This window comes from Seriola dumerili, unplaced genomic scaffold (assembly GCF_002260705.1).
Source record: "Seriola dumerili isolate Sdu_G_001 unplaced genomic scaffold, Sdu_1.0 BDQW01000068.1, whole genome shotgun sequence".
In the NCBI taxonomy this organism is placed as follows: Eukaryota; Metazoa; Chordata; class Actinopteri; order Carangiformes; family Carangidae; genus Seriola; species Seriola dumerili.
Window position 1 is genome coordinate 7,216,701 of NW_019174323.1, and position 20,510 is coordinate 7,237,210.

The 20,510-nt window shown below is 40.8% G+C and overlaps 1 protein-coding gene across 1 annotated transcript in view; it reads left to right on the forward strand.

Moving 5' to 3' along the window:
- The window catches only part of LOC111220191 (carbohydrate sulfotransferase 15-like), a 33,723-nt gene extending 15,650 nt beyond the window's left edge, over positions 1 to 18,073 (forward strand). The window contains exons 2-8 of the mRNA XM_022743194.1: positions 3,299 to 3,889; positions 6,283 to 6,622; positions 10,473 to 10,616; positions 13,789 to 13,945; positions 15,036 to 15,192; positions 16,627 to 16,774; positions 17,547 to 18,073. Coding sequence (XP_022598915.1) covers positions 3,449 to 3,889; positions 6,283 to 6,622; positions 10,473 to 10,616; positions 13,789 to 13,945; positions 15,036 to 15,192; positions 16,627 to 16,774; positions 17,547 to 17,746 — 1,587 coding nt within the window. The 5' untranslated portion in view covers positions 3,299 to 3,448 and the 3' untranslated portion in view covers positions 17,747 to 18,073. The remainder of the gene's footprint in view (positions 1 to 3,298; positions 3,890 to 6,282; positions 6,623 to 10,472; positions 10,617 to 13,788; positions 13,946 to 15,035; positions 15,193 to 16,626; positions 16,775 to 17,546) is intronic.
- The last annotated feature ends 2,437 nt before the right edge of the window (positions 18,074 to 20,510 follow it).

Genomic DNA, 20,510 nt, shown 5'->3' on the forward strand with positions numbered 1-20,510 from the left:
CAATCACTCTGCACAGGCAGCCGTAAACACAAAGAAGAGAATTGTTAAGCGAAGAAGAAAAGGTACAGAAGAGAACAACAATTAGCTGCCAGTGTGTGAGGCTGGATTGCTTTTTTTCAGAGCAGAGATGGACAGCTAGGAGCGGAGTAGACAGCACACTTGAGAAAAAAAAAAAAAAAAAAAAAAAAAAAAAAAAAATCTGCTTGATGGCCTGTTTCACCGATTTATCTCTGAATGACAGGGTAAACAGTTTCCTCCTGTTAAAAAGGTTTTTCCTGGCCACTGTCACCAAGTGCTCGCCCGTGTGGGAATGTTGACTTGACTTTTAGCTAGCTCCATCAGTCTGCCTTCATGTTTGTTTAGCTCTGAAGATACATTTCATTGCGCAAGTTCCTGTTACGATCCCAAATCCCTGGAATCATCACACGGATATCAACACCAAGTGTGTGGTCCCGCATCTTGGCCGAATCGTCTGTTGAGCGCGATCTTATGATTTAACTATTCAAAATTGGTTAAAACTTATATCTGTGGTCTCCTACGTTTTTAAAAAAAATCGGTTAAAATCTGAAAATCTTCTAGTGTGCATCAAACCGAACTGTTAACCAAATACTCCTAAAAACATTTCAACATTTAGAGGATCTTAATCAAAAACAACTTTGACGAGCAGAACATAAAAACTCAGATATGGATATTCAATAAAATTCAGAATTGTCTAATGGTAATACAAATGCTTCTGCTAATATTAAAAGTAAAAAGACAAAAAGGACAATATGCCTGAGGAGGAGATACACTTGCCAAAGGGATTTTTATAACAACCTGGCAACACGAATGTTTAGCACTCACTGCTGATCTAAAACCATGTTGGATGTGTGGGAATGAATGTGGTAAACATCCTTCTTCAGAGAGGAAAATGTTCAGATCCACATGTCAGCTGAAACGGTGGATGATGCAACCTTGAGTCCTCTTTGTCCATTGCCCGGCAGCCATATTTCTGTTCGAGTTAAGCTATTTCATCATGTTTGATGGACAGGAGCAACGTATTTGCTTTATGAATAGAGCAGGCCTGTCAAGCTGCCAGTCGCCCACTGCTTCACTTAGCTGACTGATTGATTTAGATGCGAGTTCCCTTGAGAGTGACATTCTCTCGTCAATGACACAGTCTTTTTTTTTTAACACTATTTTTTCTCCCCATCTCTCTGCTCTCTTTTTACCTCCCTCCATCTTTAACCCTCATGCCCCCTTCTTCCTTCCTGTTGCGCTAAATAGCCTTGAGCACAAGCAGCACCCCATTGACTTCACTTGATGAAGGACGCAGACAGTCAATAAGTGCTAATGGCATGACGACTACAGATGAGCGCGTATGCTCATCAATAGCAAACAGTGGGCTTGTTACCAAAGTACAATCCTGAAAATGTCATTCTACTTTTAGCGCTTTGATTACACAGTGCAGTGCCCATCTCTGTGATGGAACGGGAAATCTGACCTGACCTTTGAGAAATACAGAATATTTAAATAATAAGATGTACATACTTTTTCTGGTGAACTTCATGCAAGAGAAGCACTGATACACCATCTACAATGTGTGGGCAAAACTTTAATTGAAGTAGCTATCGTAATTTAAAATCCATTACTCTCACTCTCATATTTCTTTTCTGTGAAGTGATAAAAATAATCCTGCTGCAGAAGATAGGTTCATTTTCTAGCTAAAAGCGAAAAACATATTAATCTGACTTTGGTTTCAGCTTTTTGCAGTGAATCCTTTATTCTTCAGCATTTTCTTTTTCTCAGACTGAAGTTGCAGTTGGACAAACTTCTTGAGGGCTAGAAATCTTTTCAGAGCAGGGGGCTCGTTTGTTTTCTCCACCTGTGTCCTGGAGAGGACGTTGCTGCGATGTTTTGCTGAGGGCCCTGCTGAGGGTAAATGATACCGCTTGAGCAGGTAGGCCGGCGCTCTCCAGCCGCCCCCTTATCAGCTCTGCATGAATACAGAGTTGTGCAAAGGGTGTGTGCGATGGGCGGTGTTGGTGTCGGTGGTGGGTGGGTGGGGTGTCAGACAATATCAGCAGCTGTGACGAGGAGCGATGACTCACTTCCATAGTGCCCTTATCTCATGATATATGCGAGCTGGAGCAGGTTGCGGGTATAACATACATCAACCTCACGGCTGTATGCATGTGCAGTTTCAAGTGTGACGGTGTGAAGCATTACCAGGGGCTTCAGCCAGATTCCCAAACATTGTACTCATCTTTTGAAAAGCACCCTAGACCCTCGGCTCTGTTGGCTTTTTGTCATTATGCTATATTGTATTTCACTGCCACCATGTTGGCTCAGCTCCAGACACAAAGAAAGCCTCAAGGATAAAACTAGACGTCGCTCCTGCAGGTGCATTATCATTAAAGATCCCCAATTCTTTCAACCTTTAGACATTGGCCCTTCTTTTATCTGTGGGCGACTGTTGATCCATGCGACTTCACAGTGAGGAATACCATTTTCTGATAATATAATCCCTTCTCCGGTCCAAACCGGGTATCTCTTATATTCGTGTCTCTCCCCAGGAGAGTATGACATGCAGCCTGGTAGTTACTAGGCTGAATGCATCCCTCGTCCTTATCGCTCCCTCCATATTGTGACTCCGACGCACGGGAGGATGGGAAGACGGACTGTGAGGTTGGGGAGGGTGGTGCTATGCTGTCCCATTAAAACAGGAAATGTAAGAGGAAGCCAGTGAAGTAATATAACCTTGCATAATGTCATTTTTTTTTCTCTTTTATTAGTCACAGGGAAAATTATTTCCCTGTGACTGAAATGTTTTGAAGTGAATTGCCATTTACAGGATGACTTGATACTTCCTTGTCAATATTCAGAGCAGATAAATTTCTCACTGTTTCTCTTTGCTGTCAATTTATTTTTCTTTGTCCAGCCTGAGGTTATATTACAACAACTGAATTTAACACAGCTGCATGATCATTCAACTGCTTTCACAAGTCAGCTTTGAGATTACTTAGAGACTAAGGGATGTGGTGACGTCCTTTTGAGGTATAAAATGTACAGTGAAACTAAAATGGAAAAAAAATGTAATCCTGGCCTTGGTGACAACCTGGTTCCCAAAAAAGCAGACACTAAATGCAAGTCAGCACTTAAACAGCGTGTGACTTCTTTGCCACAGTATTGCATCAATGGAAGTTCTGCAGCTACACAGTAAAGTGTAGGTGGTAACAAAGAATTATTTCAAATATATTTGGACATTGCTGCATCAGCCCAGACATGATGGGTCATCTCTCTTATTTCCTCTTTTCAGGAAAGTGTGAGTCGATAAGGTGGGCTGTTTTCCACAACCCATCATGGACATCAACTGTAGGCCCCATCTCAACACCTCCTATCTGGCTGGTTCCTGCTACATAACGCCTCCCTGTGTCTGAGCTGTGACACTTGGGACTCTGCCGACACCATGACACAGATGGACTACAAATACAGCCTGCTGGGCTCAGCAGCCGATGACTACCGCAAGAGGCCGTTGCTCCTGCAGGTGGACGACACGCCCATGAACCTGTTTGCAGTCCTGGAGGTGAAACGGGAACTACCGAGGCGCTGGAGCACCCTGGGCTGCTTTCGCAAAATCCGTCTCTACAGCTTCCTGTTCGGCCTGGCCGTCATGTTCCTCATCATGGCTTCGTACATTCTGACGGGAGACAAGAAGGGCCTCCTCCTAACCCCTTCCCCTTACCACTTTAGCAGCCTGGTCAGCCCGGGACCTTTTGCCTTTAACCTCTCCTCAGTCAAGGACTATGCACATATCAAACTTGTTGTCAAGTCCATCACATCCAAGGTGGAGTTTCGCAGCAGTCGACAGATCCCAGAGCTTAAGGCGCTGGTCAACAGTGAGCCACATGTGAGTAGCCAAAACATACTGTACATCCATCTTATTTCTCATTTAATGTATTCAAAGAAAATCTTGAGGATGCAAATTCTATCAAAAATGTAATTTTATCATCAGATTGATTGTGTAATGAATAGTGTAAATGTTAACTTTTTTTTTTTTTTTTTTTAAATCATAATACAAACCAGGCCCAGCATGATATTGATCTCTATTTTAATTGACAATCACAGATGTGTCTCACAGTGTAATTGAATGCTTAGTGAAAAGGTGATTCAAATCAGTATTCGTGTCTACATGCTGTCTACACAGGGTTCAATACAGCTACACTGGTGCAATTCCCCACCGGCTGCAGTTTCTAATTTAATTTATAAAGAGATAAACCTGCTCTGAAAACCTTGTATAACACTTCATATCACCACAGTTAATTGCATATATGTCTCTACCTAATTTTTTTTTCAGAGGGGATTTAAAGCTCAAAGTCATCCCACAGTCATCAAACACATGGGCCCCCGTGGCTTTCTAGCAGTGTCCGTCTCACCTCAAAGCCTGGTTCAATTAATTGTTAATCCTAATGATAATGGCTTGTGCCAGGGCTATTTGCAACACAACTAATTTCTTATTGAACAAGCTAATGAATAGTAGAGTGTGACCGTGGGACAATCAATACCACATCTGTGGATGGATCTGCCATTAATTTTCTTTCTTAAAGTAGCTGTGTCTCACAGGCAGCGAGAGAGTCATAGCAACATGGGGCTTTGTTGTGTTTGATCACCAAAAAACCACTTTGAAATGTGAGTAGAGAAGAGAGTCGGACATATATATTGCCTCACTTCTACACTTGAATATGAAGCAGCTTCACTCCCCCAGTGCAGGCTGCATGTATGTTCATTTACACGGCTATCAGAAAGCATTAGAGCAGATTAAGGCTGGGCAATATGTCTTCAAATCAATATCACGATTATTTCAAACTTTTACCTTGATCACGACTAATGAATGATTGCTTTGGCACTTATCGGTCTCCCTTGTTTTTTTTGAGCCATGCACCCTTTAATACTCAGCAATGTGATTGTGTTCCAAGCGATTAAACAAATTGGTGGTGTTACCTTTGGTCACTACCCACATTGCATTCACCGCCAGTAGTCATGACTGATAAGACCTGATCAGGAAGCAAGGTGGGTCTCTGATATCGTTCTCAAAACTCTGTTTCTACCCGCCCAGACTACAACTCAACGACAGAGTTTTCAAACTAAAATGGGGCCGGCAGCGTTTCCAAAAGTTTCTGTTTTGGGGGCTCAAAAACTCTGAAGTATTGTGGAAGCCAGGTGTTAATTGGTACATTTTAAAACCAAAAGCCTGAGGCTCAGTGTTGGCGCTTGTGTCATCCATATCTCCAATTTCAGTGAACATGGACGAACAATAGTTGGACACATTAGGGGCGTGTGACTGAACATGTGGTTGGATTTTTTTTTTAAGGGGACACTTGACAAATACGTGCATGAATGCACGTATTTGGCAAAGTATTAACCCAACTGACCGACATGAGCAAGATTAAGTCGGTGAATGTGGGTTGTGATACTTTTTCGGTTAATTGCCCAGCCCTTGGACGGATTTGCTTTTTATTCCATTTTCTTTTATTTTTTTGCATGTGTCTAGTACTTTGTACAAATGAAATAACTACACTATAAGAGTGAAGTGTTGCGGGTGTGTACATCCATACTGGTCAAATAATTAAGAACCTGTAGCCCTTTTAAGGGCAGTGCATAAGGACAGTGAGTCAACAGTGGAATGAAATAAGATTGAAGGCAAAAAAAAAAAAAAGATAAGAGAAAATTGCTGCAGTAAAAGGCCAAGCAGAGCATCAACAGGAAAGATACCAAGTGTCTGCTGATGTCTGTTCAATGCAGCCTTCAGACAGAAACTGAATGTAAAAGGATTTGATTTCAAATATCAAAAACATCTTATCATGTTCTGTGTATAAAAACCTGTTCCTACACTGTTAGTCTGATGTGGATGTAAACAATCTCAAATAAAAACTCAGAACTTTACCCCACAGTTCAGAGCTGACACAACGGTAAAAGTCAGTTTGTAAATGACTATCTATGCCTCTCTAGAGACTATATCCCCCAGTACAAACTTTTCATCAGCATGTACTTCTATCCCACACAGTCAGTGTTTGTCTACACCTGCCACAACAGTGGCCCACATACAAAAAAGTTTTTAAATTGTTCTTTAAACAGATCTCTTCCTTTACTTATCTGTGAAGTGTCTGGACTGTTTATCTTCTGTTGTGGAGCCTTAGCAATGATAATCTCAGGAGGCTTTGCCTGGAATATTTTTATCTTGTTGTTTGGGAAGTACGTTGACTCAGCACATCTTGACTCAGCTGCCTTTCTTTGCCTTTACAGATGTTTTCTGTTATCCCCCGCAAATTCCTGCCTAGCGTCAAGAACCCCTGCTGGTATGAGGAATACACTGGGAATATCACTTCGGACCCATACAGGACAAATTTGTACGCGCGCTATTCGAAGCGCTTCCGGACCGTGTTTCAGCACTTGAGGAACACTTTCCGAGAGCACTTGTTTCACCATGACGGGAAACTCTACCGCATGCGGTGCCTTCCTTATTTCTATATCATTGGCCAGCCAAAGTGCGGCACAACGGACCTGTATGACAGACTGAGGCTGCACCCGGATGTCAAGTTCACCACTTTCAAAGAGCCACACTGGTGGACCCGCAAGAGGTTTGGTGAGTAAAGAAAATTATAATCTGCGGTGATAGAGGCCTCCAGGCTGGTACACAATAATGAGACAGAGCCCAAGAGTATTGGAAGTGTGAAATGTGACTCTCTACAGTATATCATTTTGGCAGAGCCATACCTTAGGGAGCTTAAGAAAAGCACTCAGTGACAAACATTTCAAGGGGTCTCATCCCAAAAGGCAGGCCTGTCTGTTTCACGAGCATAATTAAATTTATCTCCTGTATTCTTACAATTATCATATTGTTCCGATGTGAGGATTGGGTTAACTGAATTCCATGATTTTTATTTATACATTTTAGTAGCTAATTGGATGGAAAGTGCTTAGGGTACTGACTGACAACGTCACATTGTAAAACAGATTTTTCTACATCAAATATATCACAAACTGTAACCACAATGTATTTCTTTTAATGTGAAACCTAGCTGGATATGAGCCCTGAATGTGATATGAATTAAGTATCTCTGATGCACGCCGTTTAATCTCCCAATGCAATTAACCGAGAAATGAATTTTCAAGACCCCATCTTGTGCTGCGCATGAGAATAAACTTAAGCTGTTTATTTTCTACCTGAGAGTTGTTAGCCGCAAATTTACAGCTCTAATGGTGTATTTACAATAGTTATTGCTACCTCCAGTCAACATTTTGAATTTTAGCCCCCCCAACCTGTGCTTTGCAGCTTTGGCATCATACAGTACATAGACGGTTGAGCTCATGCGGTGACGGCACTCATTAAGGGCTAAACCAGGACTATACACAGAAGGATCTAGACTAACTGCACTTCACCATCATCCATCACCTAGATTTATCTCTGTGGTTGAAAACTGCTCGCAACGAACACATGAAAAAAGTTAGTCTCCACACACGTTCTTAACCCGTATGTGGGTGGTTGGGTGCGCTGTTTCCTGTGCTTGCTTAGCACAAAGTAAGGTAACTTGCACAAAACATCTCCAAACCACAGATTTGCCTACGTCAGCTGCGAGCTGTTGCCTCATTTTACAGCTTCCTCTCTGCACATCATGGATTTTATACTCTCATTTAAACAGCTATAATTTATTTAATTAGACAGCAAATCATTTTATGAGGGAGCTGTGCATGTTTTACAAATTCTTAGAGCCATATTTTCATGCTTTTTCTCTCCATTCAGCTGGTTTACACTTTAGCATCATCTATTAAGGACTATTTTGTTTCAGTTCAGATTTTTTTTTTTTTTTTTTAAGACACATTCAACCTCCTACCACAATTCTGGCTCACACTGTTGGCTTTCATTTTCAGCCTTTGAACAGGTGGCAGTATGTCATCTACTCAAACAAAGAGATAAACCCTCAACCTGCGCGTTGAGAGGTAAGAGCCGCCTCACAGCAGACATCTGGTCGTACGGCGGTTCTGCCATCTAAATGTGTGGATGCCACATTGTGTGTTGCCTTCACCATGAGCATCTGTGATGTTAAAAGGAGCCGCCACACCACCACAGATGGGATTAAAAGCCAATGCGAGATCTGGGAGGGAGATTTTATTTGCACAGAATATCATGCAAATTTTCATTTAACCCACGTATGCTTTGTCTCATAGCTCCTTTAGTTTGATTTGTGGACTTTTCTATTGATGCTAGAAAAAAAAATTTAAAAAAAAGGATTTTGTATCTGTTCTCCCCTTAGATCTGAAAGATTTTTTCAAAATCAATTATAGTTGATAAGTATACAGAGTAGAAAGAACAGTTTTAAAGTAGGCTAAGATTCTAATTTTGTCTTAGTTTTTGCTCCCAAAAGAAAGAAAATCATCCCCAATACCTACATGGTTTTTTTTTTTGTTTTGTTTCTTTTATAACTGAAACAGCCATTAAGACTCATGAATAATGGAGAATCTTCAGCAGCTCAAGAGGCAGGCATCAGGAGTGTGAGTCAGTGTGTGTGTGTATCACTCGTGTGTGTCTGCATTTGTGAAGAAGTATTGGAAGAAGAAGAAAAAAAAAAAGAAAAAAGTGATGCAAAGAGCAGCAGTTTCAACTGTAGGGCACCGATCTGCCTCTCGTCTGATGGCTCTGTTCAAAGTCAGCTCATCTTATGAAATAAAGTCAGATTAGATAATGAGTTTATAGGGAGTTGAAAGATGCGTACATACAGTGTGCAGATAATCTCATAATTCTCCTTTAAGAACAGCAGCTGCAGTATCACATCAGCGCAGTATGAGGACTCAATTGTCATGGTGATTTCTCTGTGGATGAGCACTATTCTTCTGCTCAGCAATGACTGATACATACATTTTGTTTTGCCCAGAGCCATCTGTCTAAAAATTACTTAATGATTTCAATAATAATTTCACCCAGGGGTTTTTGGCATGATACTTATTGAAGGTATGACAAAGTATTGGCCAAATTTTATTTTATTTTTTTTGGAAATTTCATCCAAAATTCTTACTGCAAATATCAAAAGGAGGCTTAAACTGTTGCAGCCAAACCGATCCTTTTGAAGTTCATCCAGTTGCTGACGATGCCCCTAATCCCTCAGAGACTCACAAACCCTAATTGGTGGATTGATCAGTCAGCATGCAGTACTTATTTTAATGTGCCGCGTTCGGTTTTAGTTGATAATTATTTGAACCTCATAAAGCTGCGGGATGTGGATGCGTTGTTTGTCTTAATTCGTCTGCCTTGTGTTTGTGTTTTCTGCAGCCTTGTGATGTTGCAGAACAGGAAATGCAGTTCTATCCCAAGGACATAGGTCCCTCTCAGTTATTGCCCCCCCCCACCACATTTCCCATGCTTTCATCTTTGCTGTCACTTTCTTTCATTCTCTCTATCCCCTCTGGTGTTGCACTCAGGGCTATGCGCTGGTAATCAGCACTTTTCTCTTAAGACATCCGTTGAGAACACCGAATTCAAATGGTCTTGTTTTGTATTTATTTATTTCATTCCCCCTCGAGGCTTCACTCAGCCGATGCTGTGAAAAGGTGATTTGATGCTACCCGCGCTGCATAACTTTCTTTGAGGAACAGTTTGAATCTTAAACAGATGCGTCTGCCTCATACAGTACCCATCAAGAAACACAGACTATTTGAAAATTGTGTGACGCTTCATTCATATCAAAAAAGTGTGGAGATGGGAGGGGAAAAAAAACGCAAGAAAGAAGCCCTGAAGCGAGACACCCCAGCACAATCACACCTCATACAAGTGTGACCGTTCTGGATGAATAATGATGCAGGCTGGCTGTGAGGAGAGTTTACTAGAGTTTTCTAATCATGTTTTCCTTCTAACTAGAGAAAGGTATTTTACTGCGACACCATCAAAGCATCACTGAGAGTAACAGACGCCTGAGCTACCTCATTATCCTTATGCTGCATGGATATTCCTAAGTCCACTGAATCACCACAATTGCCTAGTAAATTGTAATTATACTGTAGACCACAGGAGCTCAGATGGAAAACACATTTGCTAGTCTTACATTTAAAGCATTAACTTGACATTGGCCCTTAATTGGAAACACTGAAAGCTGAGCAGAGACAGTATTCCCTGCTGAATTTTGGATTGGATCTGATTTTATTAGGTCACCCTGCAGTCAGGGCAACACAGAAAAGCTAACAACTGTCTTTAGTGTGATCACAGGAACACAGGAAGGGGAGAGGGCAGGCAGGAATAAAAACATGCTTGATGGATACACACCCATCTCAGTGCTGCAGATTCCCACCCAAACCATGTCTAATCTGAAGCAGCTGCATAAAGAAAAACATACTTTCTACAAAATATCACATGTGATAACTTGCCAGCAAAAGTAAATATGCAATGGAGATATAACTGCACCCTACAAAATGTATCCATGATCCCTTTCTTCTTCTCCCGCCAGGTATCATTCGTCTCAGTGAGGGCTTCCATGATCGATACCCAGTGGAAGACTACCTGGACTTGTTCGATCAGGCTGCTTACCAAATCCAAGGCAACCTCACAGCAAATGCCAGTGGAAGCCCCAGCCAGCCTAACATCATCATAGGTGAGCAGCAGTCAGTCAATCCACTTAAATTTAATAATAACTACAAATCATTTCGAAATCTATTGAATTCATCATAAATTGTGCCACATAACTAAAGTTTTTGAACTAATTCACTTCCCTGTTAGCATGTCATCTTTTCTGTCCATATGGATAAACTTAACATCCTAAATTACTGATGTTAAAAGAATAAAGAATGCAAAGGTCAAATCCACAGGAACTAAATATTTTGTTGGATATTTTATAAGCTTAAAAATTAATTTAGTTTTGAACCAGGAACTTCAGTATTTGGATCAAGTAGTAGTGAAAAATGGATTTAGTATGCTACTGCTGTGATCTCAACGTGTCAGATAAAGTACATGATTAATCAACATTTAGGTAAATATCGGCAGATTGAAAATACTAAAGACTAGGACTTCACCAGCCCTATGCAAATAGCCTAAAAACTGATCTTCATGAATGACCAATCAAAACGTGAGTCGATTTTTAATTCTATTTAAAATACCAACCCTAGTTTTAAGATTAACTTTTACCTAGACACAAAATATCAAACAGAGCTTTTCACACAGAGTAAAACAAAGCATCACTTGAAACTCAGCAAACCCTAAGAGAAAGCACATTCTGACGTGATCTTTCTATTCCCATGAAGCACCACTGATTATCTTAACAAGTGCGTGTTAGTGGGAAGCTAAAAGAACAAGATACAAATGATACCATGTAAAACACTCTCTACCATCTCGCTAATCAGATCTCCCAGTGGTTTTAGCTGCACAGACATTTCCTGTTCGGTGTACTTTCTGCCTTCCTGTTTTGTCAAAGTGTCACATCATGTCAGAGAGCAGCTTTTGCCCTCCTCCCTCTGCAGATTCATATTAGTTGCTCAGGTCATGTATCAGCGCCGCGATCTGTGTGGAACGTGGAATGACAGTACTCCATGGCCTCATCAGGCTGCAGCCAATAGCGTTTGGCTCAGAGGTGACCCGACACTTCCCCACAACTTCACTTGTAATCTTGCCTCCAATATTACAAAGCTGCTATTAAAGCAGCAGGTAGAGCGGCTGTAGCACAGTGCTGCTCTGTAGCAGCTACTCTCACTCCAGAGAGTGACTGTGATTTTTAAGAGAGCCAGTGACTCAGCCCTAAAGAGAGGTCTAACAGCTTAATAATATTGGACTTCCTTCTGCCTCACTTAGCCACTTCAATAAAGTGCCGTAGAAAAGAATTATTGTTTTTTTTTTTTTGTGTCAGGCTAGCAATAATATCCGCAGCAGGGTGGAGAAGTCTTACAAACCTCCTTCCTCTAGCTGCATATCCTACTTCCAGCCCCTCTGCTTCCATCTGTCTCTTTCTTTTCCCTTCATCCAAACACGATCTCAAAGAACTGCTCAGCTGCAAAGAAAAACTGATTTAAGTTTTCAACAATAGCCTTTTCACACTGGACTGAGTTGGTGCATTGAGCGCAGCTTAGCATGCCGCCCTGTTTTGTTTCCCTCTTTAAATAAATAATCCTTGTAAGGGGGGGGGGAGTGTGCCAAAGCCTCGCTCAGTATTCACACCATGCCCTGGGAGAGCCCAGCAAGGTGCAGGCCTGTGGCCAGGATCTTGGGCTTTTGACTCTCCTCAACCGCCGGCCAAGACCAAGCCGCTGTGAAACACCAGAGGCACGCCGGTCTGGCTCCTCCATTTGTTTGCCCTATTACGGCCTCTCCCCGTGGCGCAAAATAAGCCCTTTTAATGGACATGGAGACCTTTAAATAGACTTGATCACAGTGTGTATCATTTTAGGCATAACAGCATTAGCAGCGATCCTGTTTCACTCTCACCGTTGTCATGACAGAAAATAGGTCCTGGCTATCATCCCTTTCTCCGGGAAAAGGAGGCAGATAAGGCCCCTCGTTGTGTTCCCTCCAAATACATCACAGCTTCACTTCACAGATAAGAGGATAATGAAGGCACAGACAGCCTAATGAATCCTGGATATCATTTCTCAGCACAGCCTGATAAAGTTACGGCTCTCAAACTGTTGGAGAAAACGATGTCTTCTGACATGTTATGAGCACCAGTACGGTCACTGTGTGGATTGCAGTCATTCCACAATTTTGTTCACAGCTGGAGATGTAATTACTCTCACTTGTTTTGTTTGTGCACTTGCACAAGAATCTTTTTTATTGACTTGTTGCATGTGTGTAGGGAGCCTGCTGTGTCTGATAGTTACACCGTCGATTCAGAGGCAATTATGGAAATGACTGTTGAAACAAACTTACATACATTTATGACTTACTGCTGTGTGTTTTTCCAAAGAAACAAACTGGGGAATCTATCCATTTATATAGATTTTTTTTTATGATTGAAAATCAGACAAAACGTTCAATAATACAAATAAAGGTGAATATTAGATGAATAACTTAAGCAGTACAAACACTCAGCAGTTTAACCATTTATTATTTTCTTACATGCTTCAATCTTTTTGAATAAAAGAAAATGAAGTTTAAAATTGGTTTATATATTAGAGCTGCAAGAAACAACTATTATCATTATCAAACTGTAGATTATTTTCTTAAGGTGCTGTCTTGAGATTTTTTTATTTATTTTTTTTTTATTTGTCTGAACAACAGTCCAGAAAGATATTCAATTTATAATATAAAAGAGAAAAGCTGCAAACCGGAAGCATGAAATATTTGGCATTTCTGCTTGAAAAATTACTTGAAAAAGGATGAGTTGATTATCGACATTCTGGCAGGACAGAGAAGCAGCTACAGCAGCAGCAAACGTCTCAGCTCACTGCGCTGCAGAGCACAGAGGTTCATGAGATCCTTTGTTCCCGCTGCCATCAGACTATACAAGAACTCAGCCAAAGGATGTGGAGTAATTTATTATTGTTGTTTATTTATTATTAACTGTTATTATTATTATGAACAATGAGCTAATGGACACATGAACTTCCCCTAGGGGATAAATAAAGTATCTATCTATCAAAATAGTTGTAGTTTAAACTAAAATGCTGTTTTGAAAACATGTTTGGTTAAAATCTGTTAACAGTGAGCCTTCTGTATATTCAACAACACACACATCAAATGCAAAGCAAAAGAGGGAGAAAAACATGTGTCTGTGCATGTGCATTTTGTTTTGTCTGCGGCTGTGTTTTTATTTGAACCACTGTGGGTGTGTTTTGCAGGAGAAGCCAGCGCGTCCACCATGTGGGATAACAACGCCTGGGTGTATTTCTATGACAACACCACAGAGGGAGAGCCTCCCTTCCTTATCCAGGACTTTGTTCATGCCCTGCAGCCTGATGCCCGCTTCATCGTTATGCTCAGGGACCCAGTTGAAAGGTGGGAGTGATCCGTTTCACTGCCCTAAAAAAAAAAAAAAAAACCTGTAACGATACAGATCCAGCTCTGACACGCACACCGCCGCCTTTGTGCCTCCATCATGACTGTTTATAGTGCAGATACAGACAGATACCTTCCCTTGTTTATAGGCAACAAAAGACCTGTGGTCACAGAAGATGTGTTGCCTTTTACTCAGTCTGGTTGTCACATAAGTCTCATTATGACACCTTTATCAGACGCGTGGAGAGCTTACTGCTGACTGCCTGCGAGGCATTCTCTTTAAACTGGGGATTACTTTATGCTGTTAATGTTGATTTTTACTTAAGAGAATGTCTGAGCATGCTCTCTGTAATTGCCTTTGTCTGTCAAATCACAGCCTGTGCAACCTTTCCCTACAGCAGCTCTAAGGGAAATGAATTTTTATAACGTGGGACTTGTTTACAACCTAGGCATCTCTTCAGTGCAGACACCGTCTACCTTTATACGGTTCATGGGTTTGTGGCGTTCCTTTTATATACAGGCTAACATCAATAAGATAACACTTGCAAAATAGTTTGGCCTTTGGTTTATTACATGAGGCACCAGACACATTTACTGAATCATTAGAGCTGAGATTAGCAGTCGAGTGAAGAAAACTTCACCAAGATCTGAGTTTACTGTCAATACATAAGGCTCATTATTTTCAGGATAAAAATATATATATATATTTATACATATATCATGTTTGTTTTTTACTTTGAGTGACTCGAGTTGCATAATCAGCAGCTGACTTGTGCTTTCTCCCATTTTTTTTTTTCATCTTTACTTTGTACTACTGGAAACATTTTCTTAGCTGTCAACATTGCAGCCGCGTCTTGTTTAAAGTAGTGATCGCTGCTTGTGTTGCTGCACAAAAAACTTTTTTTTCATGAAAATATGGGTAAAAAATAAAATAGGTTTAAACCTGTCCGCTTCTTTTAAAAACCAGCATATGTCTAAGAACCAAAAACTCAATTAGCCTTACAGTCTGCACATCCAACAAAAGGTGAAATTTCATTGTCTGCCTCATGTTCAAATTTGTTTACAGAGCGTCTCTGTTGTTGTCTTGCAGGCTTTACTCTGACTACCTTTACTTTGGTATTGCCAATAAGTCTGCGGAGGATTTCCACGAGAAGGTGTCAGAATCGCTGCAGTTATTCGAGGGGTGCCTTACGGAGTACACAATGCGCTCCTGTGTGTACAACACTACTGTCAACAATGCCATGCCAGTGAGTCTACGCTCCCTCCTGCTTTAGTCTCGTAGCCCTGCTAAAAAAAACAAAAAAAAGAAAGGCATTTAGCGAACAGCCAATTAGCTGGTGGGAAGAAAGAAATATAAAAAGGAGTAAAAAAGACAGATGGAGTGAAATCCACACTTCATTAGCACATGCTAAAGCTTGCAGGACCGACTTCATGAAAGGGATTGGCGACTCTGTTGAATCACTGAGGAGTGCAGCGTCTACAGCCTCTCTTTGTACCAGAAAACCTAGTTTACCAGCATCCTCCTTACTCACAAAACAGACTTAGTCTTAGTGTCAGCCAGTGCAGGGCCCCAGTGTTGGGCCCCTGGCCAGCTTTTCCCACAGTGCCTTGAGGCAGACTGGCTGAGAGGGGGAGGAGGAGGAATCTGGCCCGTCCTCTTTTGGCTCCCCCTCCAAGCTGCCTTGTATTCCGAGGTCCTCCTCTCCAACTGCCACTGACAAGCTATATGGCCTTGTGGGAGCGTGCTTGCTCTCTGCCGCTGGCCTAATTGTCCATCCACTAATATCTCCTCAGAGTTATTAGACCATGTGAAAAGCATTACAGCTGTTCTTACAGCAGTCTGTCATGCCTGTGGCTCCTCGATAAAAGTTTTAGAGCTCAGATTAGAGTCCAGAGAGAAAAGATGAATAAACACCAGCATGAGAAGATGATTGACCTTCACTAAATTGATTTAACAAAGGAAGAGTTACTTGGCTTTCATTTGCTCTGAAAGTCCTTTTAGTTTTGCTAAAGGGGCAAAAGGACACAGATCATTTCTTTGCCAGTTACAAGGTGTTTTGTTTACGCCTACTCTTCAGCAATGAACTGTCACAAGGGAATCTAAAAATCCATTTCAACAGCAATTAAGCTACCTGCAAATCCTCTGGTTTTTGGGCAGCAACTCAGGATTATTTTTAATGAATTGTATTATTGGTCAATCTACAAAAATGTCAAATAATAGATGAATTTGCCCATAATAACCTCCCCAAGCTGACAAACAGTCCTATATTCATAATATATAAAACATTTGACAAACTAGAGCCAGCGAATGTTTTGCTTGAAAGTGTATGATTAAAGGATCACAATAACCGGGTGAAACATCATGTGGGGGTATTAAAGTGCATATCTGGTCCACTGGTAGGTAGTCATGCAGAATTTTGCTCATATCTATCAACTACTCACACCACATGACATCAGCACATGTTCTTATGCCCACATGGTAGCTAGCATTACCCAGCTGAATACATGGGGGTGAGATGAAAGAGAACGCTGGTGGAATTCCCTCCCTCCACCTCTCCTTCCCTCCCCCTGTTCATCTCCTTAAAGAAGTTTAACCATGCATGCACCTACCACCATGTCCCTCAGCATAGGGGGAAGTTTCTTGATTGCCTCTCATTGATTCTTTTGTTTCGTGTCCTCAGGTCAGATTGCAAGTCGGCCTGTACATTGTGTACTTAATGGACTGGCTGACCGTCTTCAGCAGGGAACAGATTCTGGTCCTGAGGTTGGAAGACCATGCCTCTAATAGGAAATACACAATGCACAAAGTCTTTGATTTCCTTAACCTGGGTGAGTGACCAACACATCCCAACACGTGACCTTGACTGTACTCATTCCCTGTGGGGACTGCGATTAACATACAACAACAGATCTGTAAAGAAAACTAGGAATATGTAATGTTAAATGCATACCACGGACAGTAGGGATTTATTGATCTAAAAGCTTGTGTATGAAAATCTATAGTGAGATAGACAGATTTGAGAAGTTGAAATCTCAGCTGCTTTGCATTGCATTTCTACTTTCAAATGAAAATAGAACCATGTCTTTTTTCTTCATTTGTGTTGACTAGTGCAAGTACTGCATTAGAAAATTCTGCTGATTCTTAAGTGTTAAGTTGTGTACAGCCTGCTAGCTTAGAAAAGAAAGTTACACTTCCTTCACATACAGTTCTGCACTTACTAACACTTTCCAAACTTTCAGTATCAAAAGGTGCCAGCCTTTCCTTTGGGTATACTTGAATTGATTGCTGTTAGTAACAGGCCAGTGTATATGTGCAAGAGTCAAATACAGTTTTTTTTTTTCCCCTGTCTGCCCCTTGGTTCTGTCTCACTGATTCATCCCACAGTTTAATTGCCCCAAAGCTCAGACTTAGCTCTTCAAAGGGCTGCCGAGGTGCGATCACCTCCCAAAGCATCAAATCTTCTGCTCAGAGCACTGCTGAGACATGGTGACATTTCAGTGTCCTTTGCTGTATTTTCTTCCATTTGTTTAGTGCTGTGGAAAAATCTGAAGTGACCAAGAAAGAAGGGATGTGAAAGAAGTGTTTGTATGTGTTTTACAGGGCCACTGACAAAGGAAATAGAGTCAGATATCACAAGAAGTCCAGCCTCAAACACCAGGAGGCCAGCTGACAAAAACCTGGGACCCATGCTGCCCATCACTAAAGAGATCCTGCGGGATTTTTACACGCCGTTCAACGAGAAATTGGCCAAAGTGCTCCGGAATGACTCCTTCCTGTGGGAGAATAACTCTAAACTCTGAACAATCCACCTCCCTTTTACTTCAGTTAAAAAAAAGAAGAAAAAAAACCACTGATGTGTCAGCCAGCCCCTTCATTTGAGTTTCATCTCTCTCAAGTGCCCATGTTAAAAATCAATGGTTTTTTATTTAAATTATTTTTTAAGTTATAAAAGCAGAGATGAATCAAAGATAGAAAATAGCACAAGAGAGTGTGGTGATTTTGTGTGTGTGTTTGAGTGAGAGAGAGTGAGTAAATACAAGAGAGAAAGAGTTGTTGGCAGGTCTTGATCGTTTTTCTTTTTGTGAACAGGTGTATAAAATTAAATAGTGAATTCAAAGATATGAAAACAGAGTCCTGTGTTCTAATTTGAAGCTTGGTTTGATTAATCAGATAGCCTGCCTCACAGAACTAAAGAAATAAGACCTCATGGTTTTCATTCTTTTTATCTGACACAACATATACCCAAGCAGACTTACACATAGTGAAAAACTGAACAGCACAGTCTGTGATCAGATCACAAGTGACCATTGAAACGCCACCACCCTCTACTGGGAAATACATGTAGTTGCAATTCTAAAGTTGCCTCAGTTGCTGCTGCAATAACTTAACAAATGCTAAAAATAAAAATATCAAAATGGGATAAATGCTTTCTTCAAATGCAAACTTCAGTCAGAGAAGTACTGCATAATCATATTAAAAACTGTTACTGTAGATTAAGGGAAAACTGATGGTTTTTTTTTTTTTTTTTTTTTTTTTACTGAAGTTGAGTGAGTCAGTTTTCTGACAGGGAACCATGTAATTACTTTGATATAGTCTTCATAATAATTTCCTCTCTTCTACTGAAAGTTTGTCACAGACACGGAATAATTAACAACTAGTAACAAGCTTAATTAAAAGGTTTGTCATTGGATTTGAGACTATTAAAGCTGGTAAATTAATTCAAAGACTACTGAACATCTTAGAGACTCAGCTTCACGCAAGGATGAGACATAAGTAAGTACAAACAGACAGCAACTCCATGTGTTTAAAAACACATGTCAAACACAACTGAACAATTTCTATTTAGGACACACAATACAGTGTGCTCTGCTGAAGTTGGAATATACCCATTCTCTACACCAGAGGGCAGACAATACTTAAGAATATACAGCTGCAACAATAGTAAAATAAGGACATTTTTCAAGCTTCAGCAACATCCAGATGATCTGGTGTGTTTTAAAAACAAAAAAGGTGCCTCAATTTTAAACAAGAAATGGGAGAGGAGAAAAAAAAAAAAACACCTGTTAGCAGTCTCTTTTCTGGCAGCCCCTAAGAACTTCTTTCCCAAACTACACATCAAGACAAACTGACCCAAATACCACCGATGAACCCTCTTTCATAATGAAGTGGAAACCTGCAATTACAGAGATTTATTGAACAGCATGAGCCATTCTTTGTGTTGCCATTTTCAAAAAGGGAATATAGCTCTTTCACTGTACGGTCTCAAAAATGCCAGCGGCTTTGACTACGTCCTCCTCACTGAAAGCAAGACAATCTGACTGGAGAAAAAAAGTGACTGCAAATTATTTGCATATTTTGTTTGGAGTTGGGACGGTCCATCTGGCTGGCTGAAGAGGTTCCGTTTTGATGAGAGGCTCCGACCAACTTCAATTTCCTCGGAATTCACAAATATTATCAAAGCTTCTTTCATCCAAGTCTTTGCTGTCTCAGAATACATTGACTGACAGGAAACTGGACAAATACTACTGCCGCAGAAAACTCCAGAGACTTTTTGAAAAAACACATTAAGCCAAAGATCCCATTATTTCCTATTTCTCTGCATTGCCTCTATGTTGAGTTTTAGCCTCAGTATGCCAAAAATATAACTTGTTGTCATGGCAAATGACAGTGTTTTTTCAGATGCTGGCGGTATTCTCGCCGTCTGTTGGACATTGAGTCAACCAGTTCACGTGGAACAGATTTGATATGGTAATACAGAGTTGATATTTGGCATCTAGGCTCTGACCTCATCATTTCCCACAAGGATAAACCAAGCTTATCATAGCAGCGACTGTGGAGTGATGATAATAAACGTCACGCCTAGGGAACTTAGTCTCAGAGCCTACAGGTGGATAATGTGGTAGAGGTGGAGCTTATGAAATGCTGCAGCAGTAGCATCATGTGTGTGCAGTGTACAGAGGTCTGTGCAGCATAGCAGGGTAAAGAGGACTTCAGACTATGAGGGATTAGAGCCTACAATCGGGGGAGCGCCTCAAATGTGCAGACTGGGCACCAGCCTCAGTGCCACTGTCACCCAACAAAAAAACCCCAATCAAACCACCTACTGAACTGAAATGAATATATCTAAATGCAGCAATCCATCTCATCTGCAGCAGATGATGACTCATTTATTCTTACATGGAAATTGACTTTAATTAAATGATAAAACAGCAGCTCAGCAGATTAAATTATGACATGACTAGTAAAGCAAATTGTCACATTTGCTTTGAGTTTAAGTACTTCTCTAATGCTTGGCTGTGTATGAAGTGTGTGTAGAAAATGTGAATATGACCACCAATGTGAGACAAAATGGTATGTTTAGTTTCCCATGGGGCCAATACAAAGGGGCAATAATTATATATATGGACTGTTCAAGACAGTAATTATGTTTACATCACTAATGCCAATACACATTATCATCTACTACAGTGAGCCAATAGAAACCAACAACCAAGTGATAAATGTGCAGCAAAACATCAACACACCAACATCAGTATTCATCACCATGAAAACAACAACACAACA